This window comes from Macaca thibetana, chromosome 20 (genome assembly GCF_024542745.1).
Source record: "Macaca thibetana thibetana isolate TM-01 chromosome 20, ASM2454274v1, whole genome shotgun sequence".
Taxonomy (NCBI): domain Eukaryota; kingdom Metazoa; phylum Chordata; class Mammalia; order Primates; family Cercopithecidae; genus Macaca; species Macaca thibetana.
In genome coordinates this window covers 39,553,096-39,574,376 of record NC_065597.1, presented here as the reverse complement: position 1 = coordinate 39,574,376, position 21,281 = coordinate 39,553,096, and the positions used below count along the sequence as shown (strand labels likewise).

Here is a 21,281-nt window from a genome sequence, read left to right as displayed (position 1 = left end):
TGATACTTTAAGCCTCCTCCCCTCCATTTTAACTTAGCAGTGTAAGTATGCTCTTAATAACAAGTAAATATCCTTTCATTCTCCTTTTATTCATTTATATATTAAACAAATGAAGTATTTATTGAGAGCCAAGTATATTCCAGGCCCAGGGATGACACCAAACAGACCCAAGGAGCATTTGCCTTCCTAGAGCTTCTATTCTGGTAAGGAGGAGACAAGTGGGAAGCAAGCAAAGGAAACCATTGCAAAGGACGACAAGGGCTGTGAATAAAAGGAACAGGGGTAATGGTATACAGAGTAATTCTCACTTCTCCAGAAAATATTTGAGCCATCATGTCAGTTTTACGTGGGAATCTGAGTGCTGTAAAAGGGTGTCTTTGCTGTCTCTGAACCATCACTAAGTACTACAGTACTTAACTATAGATGATCTATGTTAAAAAGAAGATACAGGGAAGTAAACCACGACCAGCTTTCTCATACCACTTTCCTTTAAATGTTATAAACCAAACAAGTAATCATGTATCACACTGCACAAGGGTTAATTAGGTTTAGTGTAAGTTTGGAACACAGTCCTACTTTGACAGATGATCCTCAGGTTAACTCAGCCCTAAAGACAATTCCTATCTGTTTAGAGTCAGTAGTATGCACAGGACAAGAATAAAGAATATTTATTTTAAGCCCAGTATGGTACAAGGCTCTACAAAAAAGGCAGCTTGTAAAAGTGTCTGTGGCCTGGGTATTTTTGGCAGACAATTGTCAAGGTATAGTAATAGCTAAATTAAAGTTGGCTTTTGACAATAAGCTTCTTTCAGGCAGCAGTCAGACTGAATCTCTGTAATTCGTTGAGGGGACACTGGTAGTCAAAAAAAGAAAAAAGAAACACAAAACAATTTCACAAACAGTATAATCAAGCTCTAATGATTAAAAACAGGCCAGGTACAGTGGCTCATGCCTCTAATCACAGCACTTTGGGAGGCCAAGACAGGAAAACAGCTGGAAGCCAGGAGTTCAAGACCAGTTTGGCCAACTGACAGCAAGGCCCTGTCTCTAGAAAAAATTTTAAAAACTAGCTGGACATGGTGGCACACACTGTAGTCCCAGCTACTCAGGAAACTGAGGATCACTTGAACACAGGAGATCAAGACTGCAATGAGCTATGATCACACCACTGTACCTCAGCCTGAGTGACAGAGTGAGACCCTCTCTCTAAAAAATATGTAAAATTAAAAAAAGAAAAAGATATACAGCACTTAGTAGGTGCTCAGTAAATATTCGCTGAAGGTTAATATATGGTTTCAGTTTTTAATTTAGACTTCACGCAGATAGGTCTTATTCCATTCAATGTGTATTTTTGCCTATATAAGTTGTGACTTTTATATCGTTAATTTATAGAAAAATAGCTTTTGATCATAACTTGACCAGTTATTCAATCTGTAAGATAAATTCGTAAGCATTCAATTTGTATGAGAAATTGCTTGTCCCCCCATGGCTAAATAGTCATCATCCTGTGGACTTTAGCTCCGCAGCCTCTATTGACAATGGCAATGAATGCGTTCATAACAATAATAAGGGCTTGTTTTAATAGAACGTTCCATGCATTAAACACATTAATGACCCATGAAATAACTGCTTTATCTGTAACACATTAAAGCAACATTGCTAAAAACAATGCATTAATTGAAAGTCTACTATTTCTCTTAACGTAAGATTTTTTGAAGTATAAAAATGGCATGAAAGTCATTTTCTTAAAAACAAATATAATAATTCAGCTTCAAAATTAGAGCCATGCCAAATGATGGTATAAAAACTTCTAAAATAAGCTTGGTAATTTTAGATGTAATATTCTGATAAATTGCCATTTTTCTATCAGAAATGATATCTGTCTGGATTATGACTTAAGAGTCTTATGAATATTTTAAAAGCTCATAATTTTCTTCTCTGCATAAGTGTCTCCTATAGGACCTTTTCCTCTCTTTTTCTCTCCCCTTTAACAGGTAGGAATACTACCATACTCAAACACTTTCCTTACTTCCATCTTTTTCAATTTTCTAATACTCCATTTGATATTGCTAGAGCACCACTATAGCATTTTCTGTAAATATGTGTGATCACAATTAAATCCAAGGTAGTATCAAACAGAAAATGTCAGTCCTCTAAATATGGAAATATAATATATGAAGAAAAGTATGTGAATTATCAGTGTGTTTTATAAATTCTCTTTTGGGGGGCATACAAAATATCAGACCAGAGACAATTATTTTACTGTCTGTTTCTTAGATATCAAAGAGAATTTTGAAATTCATCAAAGCTAACCTTCTGTTATGTACAACAGGCTAAGCTGAAAAGAATGTTAACAAGTTCAATTTTCATTCAATCAGCACTACTGCTCTCTGAAATGTTTCATTGCGGGAAAGAAATAAAAATAATCTATATGGTAATTATGAGGATGAATCCCCCAGTAACTTTCAGCTACATGAAAGGTCAGTTCTATTCAAGATATTTTATCAGTCCCCTGCACATACTCCTGTCCTGTCATTTTAAATCTGAACAGCATTTTATTTTCCCATTTACAGCTACCTGCAGAATTAAGTACTTAAGCCAAATAAGAAAAAAAAAAAGAAATGTTGAATGCTGGCAAAGGCTATAATAGCATAGAGATAAATCGTTCATCTGCTCTCTCTCAAGCCTCTAGGGCTGCAGATTTTTCTTCTCCTGGTGCACTGTGGGTATTCAAAACTTGTTCAACATGATTTCATTTCATTTCAGGCACTGCCTGAGAAAACTAAATTACAGAATCAATCATACAGAAGGTCAGAGTGAGACTTCATTACAAGTATTGCATGCTTGCATGAATATCTTTCATTTATGACTGACCCAATATGTCACAATAGCTGTCTAGTAAAAATAATCCACTTTCTGAAATTGATGTACTACTGATGTCAATGCTACTCAGCAGGCCGGGCAGATTATAGAGAGGTGTTAAAAAACACACACACACACAACCCTTTGGAACGCACATTGTAGATTTTTAGAATTGCAATCTTTTGTGGATTAAAACAATTTCCAGATGATCATCTGAACTGACAATAACGCTTAGAGGTGACAAATTTTTAACCAAAATATACTGTTGATTTTGACTTGCCAACCGCATCCTGTTTTAAGATACACGTATTCACGACAAGCAAATCGAGGTTGTTCTTTGAAGTCACAAATGCATCGACATTCAATTTTTCAGCAATTCGCTTTTGAATACTGGGGCATTATTTGCATATTTTGAAATGTGAATGCTAATCACTGGACTCTTTTTAATCCCCCTTTTTTGTTCCTGCCTTCTGTTTTTAAATATAATGGCATAAATTTAAGGAAGATAAACATGTTGTGCTTGTTGCCAACAATAATGCAGCTAATCAGTAATGTGACAAACTGTCACTCTTTCTAAAGGAAAACCGATGAAGCTCTGAAGAAAAGCTGGTTCAATACAACATCAACAAGCTGGCTTTTCTTCTTATATGATAGTCTTAATTCACCATGGCAATACTTAACAGACAGCCATATTCATTTGGATAATAAAACTTCTTACTTGCATAAGGTATGAAATATCCAACACACACTCAGAAGCTGAATGCGTGATGTATAAAGTATTATTTATTATTTTTCTGGTGACCTTCCTAAGGGAAATCTCTGAGGACGCTTTTGTGGAGTGTTATGATGTAGCCAGCCAACTCAGTACCGGGAGGGAGATATAGAAGAACCTTGACATAACCAATTTTTAACCATGCCTCTGGCGATTCTGAATTCAAGTTTATAGGTGAACATGTCAGGTAGTACATAGAACAAAACCAACGACACATTGTATTCATCATAATTCTGTCCCAGTACTTTTATTTTTTCCAACATTTGTGATTTAAAACCCCATGACATTTCTTCAAGGTGAAATTCTACTAGAATTTTCAACAAGATTAGTTTGTTTCAAGCCAAAATAAATATCACTCAGGTTCAGCAAAACTTCAAAAAGGCACCAATAAATGTGATGAGGTCCATGTAAATACCATGACAATAGCCTGCACTTAGCTAAAGTACCTATACTTTTAAAAATCAATGAAATAATTCAACTGCTTTAGTGATTAGCCATACATTACAAAAGAAGCATTAAACATTGAGTCCTCTTTCCCAACACCAGTCCGTGAAAGCATTGTTCTTTAAGTGTATGTGAACATCATAATTATTTTATGATTCCATCTTTAGTTCTTTCCAATATAGTAAATTCAATTGACCATGAAATGAAATTTCATAGTCAAAATGCCTCCTTTACACTTTTTTATGGCAGCAATAACAGTTTTATAGCTTTAAGGCAAGGTAATTCATCAGATGTTTAATTTAAAGGCAGATTCTTATATTATTAATAAATATTTACCAATTTAATAAAGTACACATTTTAACATACATTTAACTATTTCTGCAACTTAAACAAGCCTCACAGAGCATCTATGAATGACGGTGAACCCTGGCAAACTTCCTTGGTGACTAAACACACCCATTTTATTTTTATTATTTTCTTAGCAAAACACTGCAAGCCTGGCTGTGGAGAAACAGAGAATAGAACCCTCCATTCCACTGTCAAAGGTAAAAAATATAAGAAAGTCCCCAGGAAACAATTATTTGTGATGTCGAGTAACGTTTATGAATACTTAATGACTATTTCCTGACTGTTCACTGAATTCTTTTCTGACAACAGCAAAAAAAGTACAAAATAAAAACCCCGATGTTGAGCTCAAACACAAAAGATCACAGGCAAAGAAAATTATGTTACTGCAATCCTATTTGGGAAAGTAATCTTATATTTCAGAGAGCACATTGAATCTTTGCACCACTAATCCACTACATATTTTGCAATCATATGTTGTTATCTAGAGAATTAACAATGAAACCAATAAACATCACTGGCACGGTCCTAATGTGCAGAGAAATATGTAAACAAGCAAGAGGATTTGCTTTTTGTTTTACCAACACATCTGTTTCTTTTTATCAGGGTTTTTTAAAAAAGCCCTATAAACTATTAATCTTGTTTTAAAAATGTCGACTTAGTACCTCACCTAGATAGACACAAATGCATTATATGCTATGATGGAAAAAAAAAGAAAAATCCCAGCAGAAGAGTTTAAAATACTTAAGCAGATTTACTCTAGTGATTGCTGACTATAATTGCACACTAAGAAAAATAGAACCAAAATTATTGCATTAGTTATCTTGGCTCTCTGGAGTGCCTTATTCGATGTTTATGACAATAAACAACACAATTAGGTGTATTTCACACAATCGCTTGTTCTATATTTTTCTCTGCTGGGTATAAGCAATTATACTTTTTCCCTTTTTTGGTATCTCAGTTTGGTATTTCATTTGCAGTAAGAGTAAATCATGTATCGTAAGCATTATAATTCTAAAAATTCAAAAGACCTAGGCACCTGATAAGGACTTCCATTTCTAAAATCTTGCCTGGGCAAACTTTCAATGCAAACACACCTTTGTGTTAAACCAACAGCAAGGCAAGATTGGCTACTTCCAGACCAATGAATTGGACTTTAAAAAAAAAAAATCATTTTAAATCACCAGAATCTTTTTGGATCATCTTCTTTTTGGTTACTGGCAACCAACCCAATACCCTTTTGTTCAATACCAGGCAGCGATCCAGTACCTGCATGTAAATAGCACTAGGATCAATCCACTAGGAACAGGCAAGAGCACGTTTCAGAACATGGACTCTCAGATCTTTACCATGATTTGTGCAAATGATAAAAAATAATTTAAGTAATAAATGTGGGGCCTACCATATGTAACCCACTGCTATGAAGTACGCCATCTTGTTCCACGAGATTTCTTGAGATTGTAATGGAAGGGAGATCCAGGCTTTGAGGGGGAAACTGGGGTGTGAATTCACTTCCCTGGGAAGGCAATGGATCGCTGAGGGCTTGAAAGGGTAGCAGTACATCCGGCATGCCTAGGGCAGGGTCTGACTCCGGAGGAGGCGTGATTGGTGGAATTTCGAATTCCTCGTCCCCAAGGCTTGGTGTATGGAATGTCTGCTAAAAGGAAACAAAATATAGATATCTTCATATTCTGTTCCTATATCTTATTCCTCCTGGGAGGGAAAGAGAAAGACATTGCATGAAAACACTACATACATATCTAAGCCAAATATTTATTTCTCAAATGAAAACATCTTAAACACAGATTTCCGTATATAAAGTTTTGCTGATCATTCTGATTAAAGATTTAAGTCTCATTATCATATGGTTTTAATGGAGTATCACTATTAACAGTTTTTTAATGCCTACTTAATTAGCAACATCTGTCTTTGTTGTTAGTTGGAGCATATAACAAATTGCTACTTTATTGATATGTTAGTGAAACAGCTCAAACCGCTGACACTATGCACATGCTTTATAAAATGCTGATGATTTTGTGGCATGCCCGCGCACACACACACACACACACACATTAATCCAGAAGTGAACATTACATATATTTACTTTCTGCCACAACATATAAAACAAGTAATATTAAATTTGTGGTCTGCTTTTTTAATTTCCTCATTGGTATATTCCCAAGTGCAGTGACTACTTCTATGGAAATTGTTACTATGTGTAATACAATGTTTTATATAGGGATTATCACAGCTCATATTAAAAGATGCCAGCGCTTTTATTTAAACTATAAGGAGGGTTATTTTCTTTTACATGAACATTTTAATATGCATTTATCTGAACATTTTCTACCAGTCTTCTACATTTTAAAGATGATCTAGAAAGCATAGAGCTATATTGATATAGAAATACTAATTAGATTTGATGCTGTTCACCTACTTAGACAAGTATATCTCAAGACCTAAATAAGTCTTAATGCATTGTTTTTCTTCACTGGTACTGAGATTCTTAAAGGCAGTGTTTTAAAATAGGGCCTTGTGATATAAATCAGGGTTGCTCTACCCAACCACACTAACCATTTTGGGGGCATTTTTTTTGGCGAGAGGTTCTGAGGGAGTGGCAAGGTCTAGGTTTTTGGGTTTTTTTGTTTCTTTTTCTTTTTCTCTATTTTTTTCTTTTTTTTTTTTTTTTTCTTTGGTCAGGTGAAGGGTTTGGGGGACTACTCGTATTTTTTATTCCTAGCTCAGAGGGTCAAATTTATAGTTCATTTATTATTAATAGTATTTGAAAGAATGAACTGGTGCAAGATAATTTGAGTCTGCTATTAACAGTTAAGAGGACTAATTAAGTGCTGAAAATCATCATTCTTCAAGCTATCAATCATGATATAACGTAATGACCACTTGAGAGAAAAGAAAAACTCAAGAAAAAAAAAAGCAACAAAACACATTTCTTACATATAGAACCTGTCAAATGTTATTTGTATCTCACCAGAAAAAAAGAGGTCACGAGCTATGGCAGTCTATGGTGGGACAACTGAACATCTTGAGGTTCTTAGCAGGCTCAATATATGCAAAACATCATAGCAGAATAATACATTGGAATGCTAGACTAAAATATTGGATTTTCTGACACATGCATTCTAATAATGACCCCAAAAGCTGTCAGTTTCTAACTGTGGAACCCCTAGTTCCCAAACACAAAGGGATGAATTGGCCACAAACGTGGTTGGCTAATGAACATAACCCTATGGTTGCATTTGCCGTTATTTTGGCACTAATGTGGTCTAGTAACAGATGCAACTGTAATTTGTGACTCATTTGCTACCCCATTACTGCTTAATGAAATCTAACATATCACATTAACAATACGGATAAACACTCATTCTTGATATGTGGCATTTGGCTGTTTTCATTACCACTGTAATTAACACTTGAAATATTATTTCAATAAATATTTAAAGTACTTTAAAAATGGTCAGGGTAATCATGACACAGACAGAAAACATAAAGCAAATGTGTGAATTTCAAACTCAAGAGTATCCTAGTCCCTGTAGTGTTATCTACAGGACAATATCCATGAGAAGGGAATTGGTTTCAGGCACAATTTAGACTTTACAGCATGCAAACCTAAAGTCTTCCTGAATTAGTTTACACTCATTAAAATGTTAAAAAAAAAAAAAAAACAAGTAAATTTACTTTTAATGCAGTGACTGGGAAATTAGGCACATGCTATAATGTAGCATTAACATTTACTTGGGCTTTTTTGTTCAAGAAAAGATGTAAAGAAAAATCATTACATAAGATTACTTCCAAAACTAACATAAAACATGTCTATGCTAAGCAGTCACAATTAGGCAATTAGGAAGGTTTTTATTTTTGTTAAGGAACAGAGAGAGATGTCATATGCAATATGTCCCTATGGTGTAATTTTTTTAACGACAAATTAATTTCAATTTAGGATATTACAATATCCTAACCTAATATAATAATCCAATGAAATAACCAAGAAAACATTAAAATGTTAAACTACCTTTAATGACAGATAATATATTAAAGTTAAGCTTTCCTTAGAGAAAAAAGGAATCCAAAATGCTGGATATCTAAGATTATAAAAAAATAACCATACATGGCATCAACAACAACAACAAAAAGACACACTGACTTTGGTAACTGTGCCATCTGACCAATATTAGATTAATCATTTAGAGTTTATGCGATTTTTTTTACAGATATTGACTTTTCAATATTTACCTTGAACATGTTAAAGTAGTATGTACATGGTTAAATACCATCTGTACTGAAATGTTCAAAACATTTGTTCCTTTTGATAAAAATGCAAATCTGGAGAACTGTTGTATCAACATATAACAGCCAATGTCTGACACGGTGAATTATCACAGCTGGAATTAAATTGTCTCTGAACAGCTGCTGGCAGTAGAGCTTTCATCAATGTTTGATTCAAATGTAGGGAAAAAAAATCCTACAGAATGAAACATCATGTTGTCCTTACAGATGGGGTTTGTGTTCATTATCACAAACAACACAGCAGCCAGTGCCAAACAATATTCCCTTATCTAAGCTGTCTTCTTGGTTAGAGAGATGATGGTCACTTTAAAAATGATTAATCTAGGAATACCCTTAATTCTTGATTCCCCATTTATTCTAATAATTTCTCAAAGTTAATTTCTTTCATAACACTTGCCTCCCTTTACCAAGATCATTTATGAAGCCATTATTATTTTCATTCTCTGGGGTCAAGCTAGTTCAGTTTCCTGTATTTGAATGTATCTGGAAAATGAGGACTTTTTATTACATGAACCGCAAGAGGAAATGTTCCATTTGGGTCAATTTCACTTCTGTTTGTTCTTGTTCTAAAATCTTAAATCTCACACAGTCTACCATTTTTAGGAAACCATTTTTTATCTAATCAAGATTGAGGTTTTTCTGGAGGGCAGGCCAATGAGACCAAACAGCAGTCCAAAATCAATAATAGGAAATGCAGTAAAAACAGCAGCAAGAAGACGATGCTTGTTTCATCTGCACCCGTAAACTGAAGACAGACCCAGAGACAATGAGGTGCTGCATTTAGATTCCATCACCCAGTTTCCAAAGCTGCAACCAAGTCTTGGAGCATGCCAGCCACTCATTCATTCATTCAATAAATATTTATTGAGCACCTACTACTGCCACGCACTGTAACAGGCTGTGGGGATCTAGCAGCAAATTACAACTCTCATTTCACATCACCCCAAGCCCCAAGAAACTATAATACTCTTCTGTCACATGGTTTCCCAAACCATGGCAACTTAATGACAGTTAATTATCCCTAGATATATGTGAAGGTAAAACAGTTTCCATTAAAAGTCACTTCTAGCCTGGTTTCTAAAAAGGTAACCACTTATCTGCTTAGATACCAACACTGTATGTGTGTGTGTGTTTTAACATACATTCTTATATATTTATTTTTTGTTTGCATTTTTTTAAAATTCAAAAGATTTGTATGAAGTTACTATCATTAGTAACAGTCTACAGAAAAGTGATAAAAGACTTATCAGGTTTTCTTTTCCAATAAGCTTCTCTCGTTTCTCCTCCAAAGTCGTTACCTTGTGCCACATAAGAGAGAGAGAAATTTGATACTTTGTTTTTCCCTCCAAGCCTATTAAATTATCTCAATAACACAAAAAACAGGAACAAACACATTAAGATAGTCACCTACCTCACTGGCAGTGAAGAACGCATTGTTCGCCTCAGCCATATTCATATAGTTATTATTATTTCCAAACTGAAAGAAAACAGATTGTTTGATGTTAATATGGGGCATAATAAAGCATTCTGGCTGTGATTTGGAAAGAATGCTGGTGTTGCTAAATAAAAGAGGGTTTTATCAGCCCAAATGCGAAACATGACAAAGGTTTCAAGGCACTATGCTGTACTGTCAGCTGGTTCCCTCAAAAAATAAAGCACAGAGTTAAGCTAACTCAATAACTCTATAAAATAGTTTTGTTTCTCATCAAGACTAACTGTGAAGGGAGAGGATTACAAACATTAAGCCAACTGGTCACCAGCGTGTGTTGTTTATTGACCTGGCATTTGTGAGAGGTGAGAGGGAAAAGAGTTTCCAAGAAAATCACCTTGACACATTTTAAAAGCACGTAAGGATTTTATAGCTTACTTTTCAAGAACAGATGTCACAAGTGTGGGTAGGTTAAAATGTGAATTAAAGGGAATAAAATTCAATTCCCAGGACTCAAATTCTATTTTCTAGTGAATGGGGTGTGGCATGAATATAAATAAATTATAAGTCTAAAGAATATTTTTAAAATCTCCAAACAGAGCTTAGAGCGATATCTATATCCATCAGAGTTGCTGAAAACAGTGATATTTAATCTCTCAATGTAACATTAAGTGCAAAGAGGTTTAAAAATAAGCAGGATCTTATGAACACAGCAATTTTTACTTCATTCCCTAACACAATGGGCCATTCATATCATCACAAATAAGACCGTATCAGCATTTCAGACTTAAGCTCTTTACTTCTAGGGACCTGTTATCAAAATGTAAAACTTGGATTTTGGCAGAAATGTATTTTCAGGTTCGAATGGTCTAAATCGGCACATTTTGTTGCTTTAAACATTCTGTTATCAGTCTGGCAATATGGAAAGGCTCTGTGATCATAATAATCTAGAGCTATATTATTTTCATGATTTTTAACTGGTGAAAGAATGTCCTTTTTATAAAGTTTATTATTTCCTTCCTTTAATACATCAAATAAAACATAGGTTTGGTCTCCAAAGGTTGAAATATATATATATATCTATTCTCTAATATAAATAAAGCTAGTAATTATTTAAAGATACAATTTTCCCAAGGAGAGTGAGAGATGGGTGGATGGAGATAAACGGGTAGGTACATAGATAGATACACAGATAAATATAGAGAATACATAGAATATGGAGAGAGACACATAGATATGGAAGACTCATATAATCCTCTTCCTCAATAAACTAACACTTACTTCTTGGGGGCTCTCAATCCCTGACTCCTAAGGACTTGCACCCAGAAGCAGGATTGGCATGCTACACTTCATCATGTCAGGGATCCGAGAACTAAGCAGGATTTATATGAAAGACTCTAATGGTTCCAGAGTATCCCACAACAGCCAACACACCGAAATACACATACAATGAGCCATCCAAAAAGCTCTCACCGAGCACTCAGCTTCATTTAGGTAAACATCTTTATAAAAATTTCTGAAAGATGAATTGGCGCTTAAGAAAGACTTTTATCTGGTTTCTCTGAAGGCATGTGATATCAAAAACATGTGCATGGCTGCACATGGGCACACGCACACTCACACACATATTTTCCCTTGTTTTCCTACAATGTTAAATACATGCAAGAAAAAGTATTATATTTTAAGTATTTTATTTTCTATCATGAAATTTTTGATGAATGAATGATGCTAGAGTTAAAATCTCAGGTCTCCATGTAAATGTTCCTTTTGGATATTTATGAGAACCTGGGCTCGAGATGAATATTCTGTGCACCAGTCCTGGCCCCTCCAAACCACCTAACAGCCTATATCACAACTTCAACGTTATTTAAATGTAGGTTTTGTTGGGGAATTAGAAATCCATTTAAAGCAAACAGCTCATTATCAGAGAGTATTTTTTTTTAAGATTAAACTTACTTATTATCTAGTAGCACCTAAAACAACAAAGAAAAATAAAATGGCTATTAAACTAAAGGCCTAAACAATTGAAAAAACAAATTAAGCTTAGAGTGAAATAAGAACTGGGTTAGAAATCCTCTTCTGAACAGTTAGTATGCGAATGTAATTACTGAAGAAACTACAGCTAATCAGCTGTGAATTGTATCCATTAATTAGTATTTGCCCTGGAGAAATGAGAAAAATCAGTAACAACGCTGGCACCGCGGCGCACACTGATGAGCGGTGCAGGCCACACGACGTTTAGTCAAGCAGGTGGCTCCAGTGGTCCAGGTAATTTGAAAAGCTCTCACCTGAAGTACTGAGCTAGAATTACAAAGCACTCCTTGCATATCTTTTGTATCTATAGAAGGCCTTAATTAATGGCTTTTAATTTGGAGACACTTGCGGATCAGGCGGGAACAGTTACAAATCATTTCAAATAGAAGTAAAGGTTTCTATTCTGTATTGGGTAAAACAGCCACTCTACAAAGGGGTTTTAAATATTGACTTGTTGCAGGCAATTGGCTTTCTCCTGTGCAGGTACCCGGGATCCTAGTTCAGTGTAGCAAGGTAGTTGGATAATATACAGGACACCCAGTTAAATTTATCAAATAAACAGCAAATTTGCTTTAGTATAAGTATATCCCACACACTATTTGGGGTATACTTATATTAAAAGAACTATTTTTTATCTAAGATTCAAATTTAATTGGGTGCTGTGTATTTTTATTTGGTAAATCTGGCCACCCTACCGTGGTGGTTAAACTAATCAGAATGAAAGGGTGGCATTTTCATTTGATTACCTTACCTAGTAATGCTAGCTTGATCTTATTTGTTTTATTTTAAAATGTGACCTATGAATCCTGCTTTAGTCATTTGGTGTAAGAACAGATCTGATTCTGAGAGAAAAAGTGCTCCTTTGGGGCAGGTCTCTAATATAATGACCTCAGAACAATTAACTTTAAGTGAATTGTGTACAATTAAATTTACTTTATGTTCTAAGAGACAGTGACATCAGTAAACACATTATAGTACAAAAACTCTGTAGGTCCATGGGGAAGGGGCCTTAACTGTGTTCACTGACATCTCCCCCAGAACTAACAATGCCTGGAATATTACAAGCACTCTAGTATTTGTTCAAGGGAGAGAGGGAGAAAGGTGGATCACACATAAACTTCAATGCCTCCTAATTGCCCATCCTAACTGAAGTCATTTTCACTTACTTTTTAAAGATAATAGTAATAAGTATTCAGCCCAGTGACACCCTCTACATACTTTATTTCATTTAGTTTTCCCAACTGGGACTAACTGTAATCTATTTTCCCAATACCCAGTAAGATAATTATCATCCCTATTTTATAGATCAGAAGACTGAAGCTTCTAGGGCTCAAGTAACTTGCTCAAGGTTATAGATTCAGCCACAGAAGTCTGGCCTCCTCCCTACCTCATGATCTCTATCACTTCCATTCCAGTATCCGTGAAAGCTTGAATATTTCACTCAGTGATCAATTCAGTTTTACTTTTTTATCTATTTTACTCAAAGCTAGAATTTCCCAGAGGTACCCAAGTCTAGTAAAATGCTCCTCAAGAAATCGTTCCATGGTCCAGTAAGTTTGGGAAAGGCTGACTTCTCTTCGATGAGTCACAATGCTTGCTATAAAGTTAAAGGCTCTGAGAAGTCCTGCAGTTCCTTCATCCAACAAATATTTATGTGCCTATTATGTACAAGGGGCTGTGCTAGGCACTGGAGGCAATATGATGGAAAAGATGACAAGGTTTCTACTTGGATGAAGCTTACATTTTTCTTTAAGGGGGAGACAGGAAACAAACAACAAGCTGTGGATCACTTCCTTTTGTTTCCCCTGTAATATCCTGCGAAACCACAGTTTGGGAAGGCTTGTTCTAAGCCCTTTATTGACAATATTATTTTATTTTCCCTGAATCTTTCTTAGGAAAGCTAATATCCTAATTTTATACCATGGTAAAATGTATTTGTTTTATTAATAGGAATCAACTAAATACGAATTTTTAATTATTCATTCTAAGTCACCTTAACTTGGTCTATTTCTAAACTTTCTAGCTCATAACCCTCCACTGATGTTCCCTCAAAGATCCCCTACTCAACCATACATGGGGCCATCTATGCAATTTCAAGAGTCAAAACAAAATATTCTAAATAAACTAAATGAATATCAGGTGAAGTAGTTAATTGTTCTAAAGGTCATATACAAACATTATTAAAGAAATCAGCCAATTCCAACTGTTTTAAAGACACATAAATGGTCACTGGGAATCAGGGGCATTTGGCATTTATGAGGCACACTCGTGGTGATAGGTCCTCTTCCTTGCTGATAGGCTATAATAGATGTGATCCCCAAAGATAGAGTCCCCAAAGATATCATTATAAAGCAGAACTAAATTACTCTGTGTTGAACTTCTGTATCTTAATAATTTCATAAAATAACATCTTCATTATACTTGGAGGTAGACTTGCTTTTGCTGCTTGATGAGTAATTATAGCTTGGGCAAATACAATTTATGAAGGATGTCAATTAAAAAGGAGCACCATAGGATTTTTTAGAAACTTATTAAGGACCATCGTGTTCATGGCCTGTTTGACCGTGTGAAGTGCCAAAGTAAATTAATGCAGATTGTTAAGTCTAGCTAGTCCAGCAAAGGAGCCGGAAGAAAGTGGAACAGCCCAGACAAAAACCCATCTGTAATCACAAGACGAATACTTCAGCTTGATGCGTCCATACAACATCATTTTCACTGAAATTATTTTGACACCCATGTGAAGAATTGTATAGGCTTCTAATAAAGCAGCATTAACTACAGGGTCTCAAATAGCTAAATGGCACAAACTTAATCCTAAACAAAAAAAGATAATCCTTCGAATTCTCTTTTCTTTTTCTCCCATTAGATTTGTTAGCAGACACCATCCAATTTGATGCCTCACTATGGACATCTGTCAAGTCACTTACACAAATGAACTGTGCCATGATGGATCAAGTGTGCCAAGCATGGTCACATGCTGGCAGAGGCAGGACTGCAAAGTCCACACACACGTGAAGGCTCGGTTAACTACCCCCTGGAAGAGAACTTAGGAGAGATGATCAAGGTTCAACCATTTTCAGCATTAGTAATCTGTTTCAAGACATAAAGCCCAAAGGAATGAAAACAAGCCAATACAGCAGATGACAATGAATACTGATGATTATCGCGGATGGGTCTGGAGTACCACATTAGGAAGCAAAGTGTGACTTTGTGACTAAAGACCATCGACACCAAAGGTTGGGGGTTCAACTATACTCTAGAAACAAAACATTGCAAACAATAGGCCGTGGGGTATAATATAGGAATCTATATATAATTATATATAGATATGTATACACACAAGCATATATGCACACAATTCTGCTAATTATGTATATACAATTATATAGATTTACACACACACACACCTATAATTACACACACACACGTCCACATGATAAAACTCCTAGATGAGGATCCCCTGAGCCCCACACTCATACATCCAACTGTCTACAGCACTTCCAATTGGAAGTCAGTAGGCATCTTAGACCTATGTCCAAAACTGAACTCCTCATCTCCTCAAAGCCTGCTCCACCCAGTCTTTGATGGGGAAATGACACACTTCTGGTGACTCAGGCCAAATATCATTCTTGAATCCTCTCTCCCTATCTCCCTTCCTTCATCCAATCATCAGGAGATTCTGTTGGCTTATCTTTCCAACTGTACCCAAAATGGGCCATGTGTGCCTGCCTCTCAGGGTCCACTCAGGCCTAAGCTATCCATTCCCTCCTGGACCTCTGCAACTACCTTCCCAGCAAGTCCCTCTGGTTCTACCATACTCCCCAACAGACTACCCTCAACACAGAGACAAAGAGGCCCTTCGAAAATCTAAGTTTAGCCTGGGTAAAATAGTGAGACCCTATCTCTACTAAAAAAAAATTAGCTGGGCATGATGGCATACATCTGTAGTTCCAGCTACACAAGAGGCTGAAATGGGAGAATCGCTTGGACCCAGGACTTTGAGGCTGCAATAAGCTATGACTATGCTACTGCACTCTAGCCAGGGTGACAACGTGAGATGCTGTTTCAAAAAAAAAAGAAGGAGGAAAAGAAAGAGGAAAGGAAGAAAATGAAGTAAATGAAGAAAGAAGGGAAGGAGACAGGGACAGAGGAAAAGAAAGAGAAAGTAAGGACAGAGGGAAGGAAGAAAAGAACGAAGGAAGGAGGTAAGGAAGGAGGGGAGGGAGGGAGGGAAATCTAACTCAGACCATGTCACTCTTCTGCTCAAAACTCACCGGTGGCTTCTGATTCATTCAGGGGAGATGCCCAATCCTTACAATTGCCCCTTTCTTCTTACCTTTTGGCCATCATCCTTCCCCTTGCTCACACTCCTCTAGCCTACTGGCTTCCTATTGTTCCTTCACCACCCCAGACATGTTCTCACCCCAGGGCCTTTGCACTGGCTGTTTCTTCTGTCCAGACTATTGTCCCCTTAAATGTTCCCAAGGCTCGTTCTACTCCCTGCCTTTGGAGTCCTTTCTGAGATGTCACCTTCTCTCTGACTACTCTCCTCCACCCCCAACACTCTCTATCCCTCTTCCCCAAGTCTACTTTTTCCATGAATAGTTTTCAACATCAAATAATATCATTACTGCCTTTCTCCTCTCCCACTAGAATATAAATTCAATAAAGATAAAAATGTTTTGTCTGTCTTTTACACTGATGTCCCAGTAAGAAGAAGAGTGTTTGGTAAATAGCAGGTGTCCAATAGGCACAAATGAATTTCTGGGTGCGAAATAATGATACTGAGAACTGCCGTCCAAGCCCATCCAGACACAGTACTTGAAATCCAAGTGAAGACAAGATGTCCAGCAGCCACCACCACTAGTCACTCCCCAAACTACATCTATGGGGAAAACATGGTAACATTAAGTCTTGTGTGTTATAATAAAAGTCCTATTTTGAACCCTAGAACCATCTGCCTAGAAAAAGGCTTTATTCTAGAGAATGCACTAACCTTTTTATAGAGCCCTAGGTGGATGGGGGTTGGGTGATAGGGATAGGTGCCTTCGGTGGCTGAGCACAAACTGCAATGAACAACACAGATTCTGGCCTGCAGGCAAAATGCTGAGAGAAGAGAGAACCAACAGCGTAATGTCAATGGGGGAAAGGATTCAAGTGTTAGATTTGACAGCTAATTTTTTTTCTAATTTAAAATTTCCTCTTCTAAAAACAATTGCTTTCTATTATAGGTCAGGGTTTCTCCAAGTGTTGTGCTAAGGACCACAGAACAACCAGATGGCCGTTAAAAATGCACATTACCCGCTCCCCACTCTGGATTTACCGTAGCAGAAGCTCTAGGCGGTGGGACCCTAATATATGTATTTTTAACCAGCTTCAAAGGAACTCCGAAGCACTCTAATATTTGAGAACGACTAGCCTTGTTCATTTTAGACTAATGTGGAAATTCCTTTTTTTAAAATAAACGTTTCTACACATCTCACAGAAATGCTGATAGAGCACAAGCTGTTTTGTTTATAGCAATGAAGGCTTGGCACGCATATTTACAATCTCCTCTCACTTTCCTGGATGACAGGGACATGCAACCATTTGTGAGGTGACCATCCAGCCCTTCTACCCATATCACCAGGAGGAAGGATGGGAACATCCAAACTTGGATCAAGTAGGAACACAAGTTCCACTGTTGGATTCTTCAACAAGTTCTGTGGACCCACACAAGTAACAACAATGCCTAAACATATGGACTCTGCTCAAACACGGAGGCCTTGGGATTTTCATGATCTGGACACATTTTAGTCTGTGAATCGCATAACCATCTGGACTAGTTAAAAGTGGCAAGAAAGAAAAAACACCCTCTCAAACCCAACTGCACTTGTTTAATATCAGGAAAACAAATACAAGTAGTAGTGGATACTAAGGTTCCAGAATTAAGGGGGCTTTTTTGTTTTGTTTTTGGGGAGTTTTTTGTTGCTTTTTTTTTTTTTTAAGCAAAAATGGGGCCATCTTTGAGATTGGCCAAGCAACCAATCATCACCAATATTCGGAGAACAGGAAGAGAAGGCCTCTGATCTCTGGTTTTCTTCAAATACACACCCACAAAAAAAGCCAGTGGTAACACACATGCTGCCAAGTGACTACACCTTTTGTGTTAATTCCAGTTTGTCTTCCTCCCTTCTCCCCGAAAGCCTTACCAACACTTAACTGAGTCCCTATTAAATGCTACTTAATAGGATATATTTAGTGGAATATATTATCTACTTCTCTGTAGATGCAGAGAAGGGGAAGATATGATTATTGATTTTAAGGGATGAAAACTCAATTGGGGTGATGAGACAAAAAAAAATGTATCAAGCTAAGGGCCAACTCAGTGACAAGAGGCTTGCAAATCTAGGAGGAGGAGTCAAAAAGGAACGGCCTTTCAGAGGAACAAGACGTTTTTCAATATATAATTTCAACTTTCCTTTTAGATTCAGGGAGTAGATGTACATGTTTGTTACATGGGTATATTGCATGATGCTGAGGTTTGGGATATGAATGATCCCGTCATCTAGGTACCGAGCGTAGTATCCAATAGTTAGGAACAAGTCTTTAACCAAGAAAGAAGGCAGACAGAGGGGCAATCCCAGGCAAAAAGGAGGGAGTGAGTGAAGCCTCAGACCTACTTGTACACAGCCTGTGTTCAAAGAACAAAGCAGAGAGCAATTTGGCTACAGGAGAAAGGGAAGAAAGCTGGAGGAGATGGTAGGAAGCCAGGCTCTGGTGGGCCTTGAAGGCTCACCTAAATATTTTTAAATATATTAAATAGGAAAGTTCACAAAGGATTTTGTTAGAGGAAGGAGGCAGAGAGAGAGAGAGAGAGAGAGATGTAAAGCCCACACCTGAGCTTATCAACAGTGTGAGATGCACAAGAGTAGTATTAAGAAAGGCTGGTGCCAAGGAGACCAGTGAAGAAAACTTCAAGGCTGGCAGAAGGTTGAAAGTGTCTAGACTGGGCAGAGGCGACAGTAGGAAGAACAAAATTCAGAGAGCACTTTACCAGGAGTCAGACTAACTTTGAATTCCAATCCTAGTACCAAACTAGTTGTGGGATGGCAGGCAAGCTGTCTCACTTGTTTTAAGAACAAGTTCAGCTTCCAGCTGAGCTACTTGCTTGCTGTCAGTGTGTACAAGCTGTTTACTCTCCATGTGTTTCAATTTTCCCATCAATAAAACAGGGAAAAGAACAGTATTTGCCACATCACAGGGGTTTTGAGGATTAAATGGGTAAGTGCAAATAACGTCACCTTTCCTTTTTCAAAATGTTTTAAATTTTTTAAGAGACAGAGTCTTGCTCTGTTGCCCAGGATAGAGTGCAATGGTGCTATCATAGTTCACTGTAGCCTCAAACTCCTAGGCTCAAATGATCCTCCCACTTAAGCCTCCCAAGTCACTTGGATTACAGGCATGTGCCACCATGCCAGGCTTAAAGTCACCTTTTGTATCTATACTAATGGCCGGGTGACATTTCAACGAGTTTTGAAGAAACCAACAGAAACCAAGCATATCTGTTTTACAAACTGCTGTAGCTTATACAATAGTGCAAGAGAATTTTACTATTTAGAGAACTCCAACGGCTTCCCAAAGGCACTTAGAGTAAAATTCAAACTTCTTGCCATGGGCTACAAGTCCCCATATCATCTGGGTGCTGGCTGCTTCTCCAAACTCCCTCCTAAGACAGCAGCTCCCACCCACTAAGCTCCAGAAACACTGTACTGCCTGGTCCTCAGTTCTTTCTCTGGGCCACTCATTGCACCTGCTGTTCTTGCCTGGGCTGCTCTCCCTTATATCCCTACTTTATGTAGGTCTCTGCTCAGTGTTCACTCCTCAGGGAGTCCTCCCAGGTCAGCTTAGCTAAAATGACCTGTACATGCCCTCCTCGCCCCTTGCCCATTCTCTTCCTTTATATCTCATCAGAGATACAGAGTCACTCATCACTGACTAATGTACGAGATTTATTTGTCCATTTACTATTTCTCTCCATTCTGGAATAGACAGTCCATTTGTCTAGTTCAATGCTGTTTCCTTGGAAGAGTATCTGGGCCACAGGAGCTGCTCAGTATGTTTCTGTTGAATGCGTAAATGAGTGGGCCAGAAACATCCAAATTCAAAGCCCAGCTCTACCACTTACAAGCTGAGTATCATCAGGTAAGTTGCTTTATGTTACATTTCTGAACTTCTGTTTCCTCATTTCTAAGGAGGAAAGGATAGAACTACATGGGACTGGGCTTTGCAAGAAGAAGGGAGACAACATAAACTCCCAGCAAAGGATCTCATACAGAGAGGCACTTGATAAATGTCAGAGTTGGAAATGAGAATCCTGGGAAGACAGGAGTTCAATGATCTGGGGAAAATGAATGGGTCATTGAAACATTTTGTATAGCATTTATTAAGTGCCTACAGTATAAAAGATACAATGGTAAATATTGGGCTAAAAATAAGACCCAGTTTCTACCCAAGAACAGCTCTAATAGAAAAAACAGATATGACTCCCCATGACATGGAGGAGATATTTGAAGTACTGCCCCTGGAAAGTCAGCAGAAGTTTTCAATAAGAGGAGCCATTGGAGTGGGGTCTTGAAGGATGTGTAGGATCTCACCTGTAAGACAAAAGCACTCTGGTAGATAAAACTACTTGGGCAAAGGGCTACTTAATGTCATCAAAATGAGACTTGCATACCAAGAAATGAAGATGTATGCACTCTAGGCAGGAAGGACAGAGAGAAGGCTGATATAGGAGCCTGCAAGTATACACTGTGCTTAGGAGAGGGTTAGTTTGAACATGCTTATTAATAAAAGGAGACTTGCAAATGTTTGCAGGTAGGGAAGAGACTAAACACAAAGGAGAAGGAAGATCAGACCATGACAGCAGAAGATAGAATTTGAGGCATAATTTTCAGAAGGTAAGAAAAATGTCTATTCTGCATGTCTTCTCTTGTATTTGGCAAACCAGTGGGCATCTCCTATAAAATGACAGCAACTTACAAAAGAGATGTGCTTGGTCTGTTTTGGTTTTTGTGAGAATCACTGAAATGACAGCTAAGAGAAGCCATT

At 37.2% G+C, this 21,281-nt stretch overlaps 1 protein-coding gene and 1 pseudogene across 3 annotated transcripts in view; both read right to left on the bottom strand.

The window, feature by feature from the left end:
* LOC126944990 (26S proteasome regulatory subunit 4-like) overlaps window positions 1–21,281 on the bottom strand; it is a 1,186,326-nt pseudogene that overhangs the window by 205,046 nt on the left and 959,999 nt on the right. The window lies entirely within an intron of this gene.
* TOX3 (TOX high mobility group box family member 3) overlaps window positions 1–21,281 on the bottom strand; it is a 107,892-nt gene that overhangs the window by 19,734 nt on the left and 66,877 nt on the right. The window contains exons 2-3 of one of the 2 annotated variants that reach the window (XM_050774892.1): window positions 10,140–10,205; window positions 5,826–6,080 (exon numbers count right to left, since the gene is read on the bottom strand). In XM_050774892.1, the coding sequence (XP_050630849.1) occupies window positions 5,826–6,080; window positions 10,140–10,205 (321 nt within the window). The remainder of the gene's footprint in view (window positions 1–5,825; window positions 6,081–10,139; window positions 10,206–21,281) is intronic. The other variant, XM_050774893.1, reaches the window with a different exon arrangement.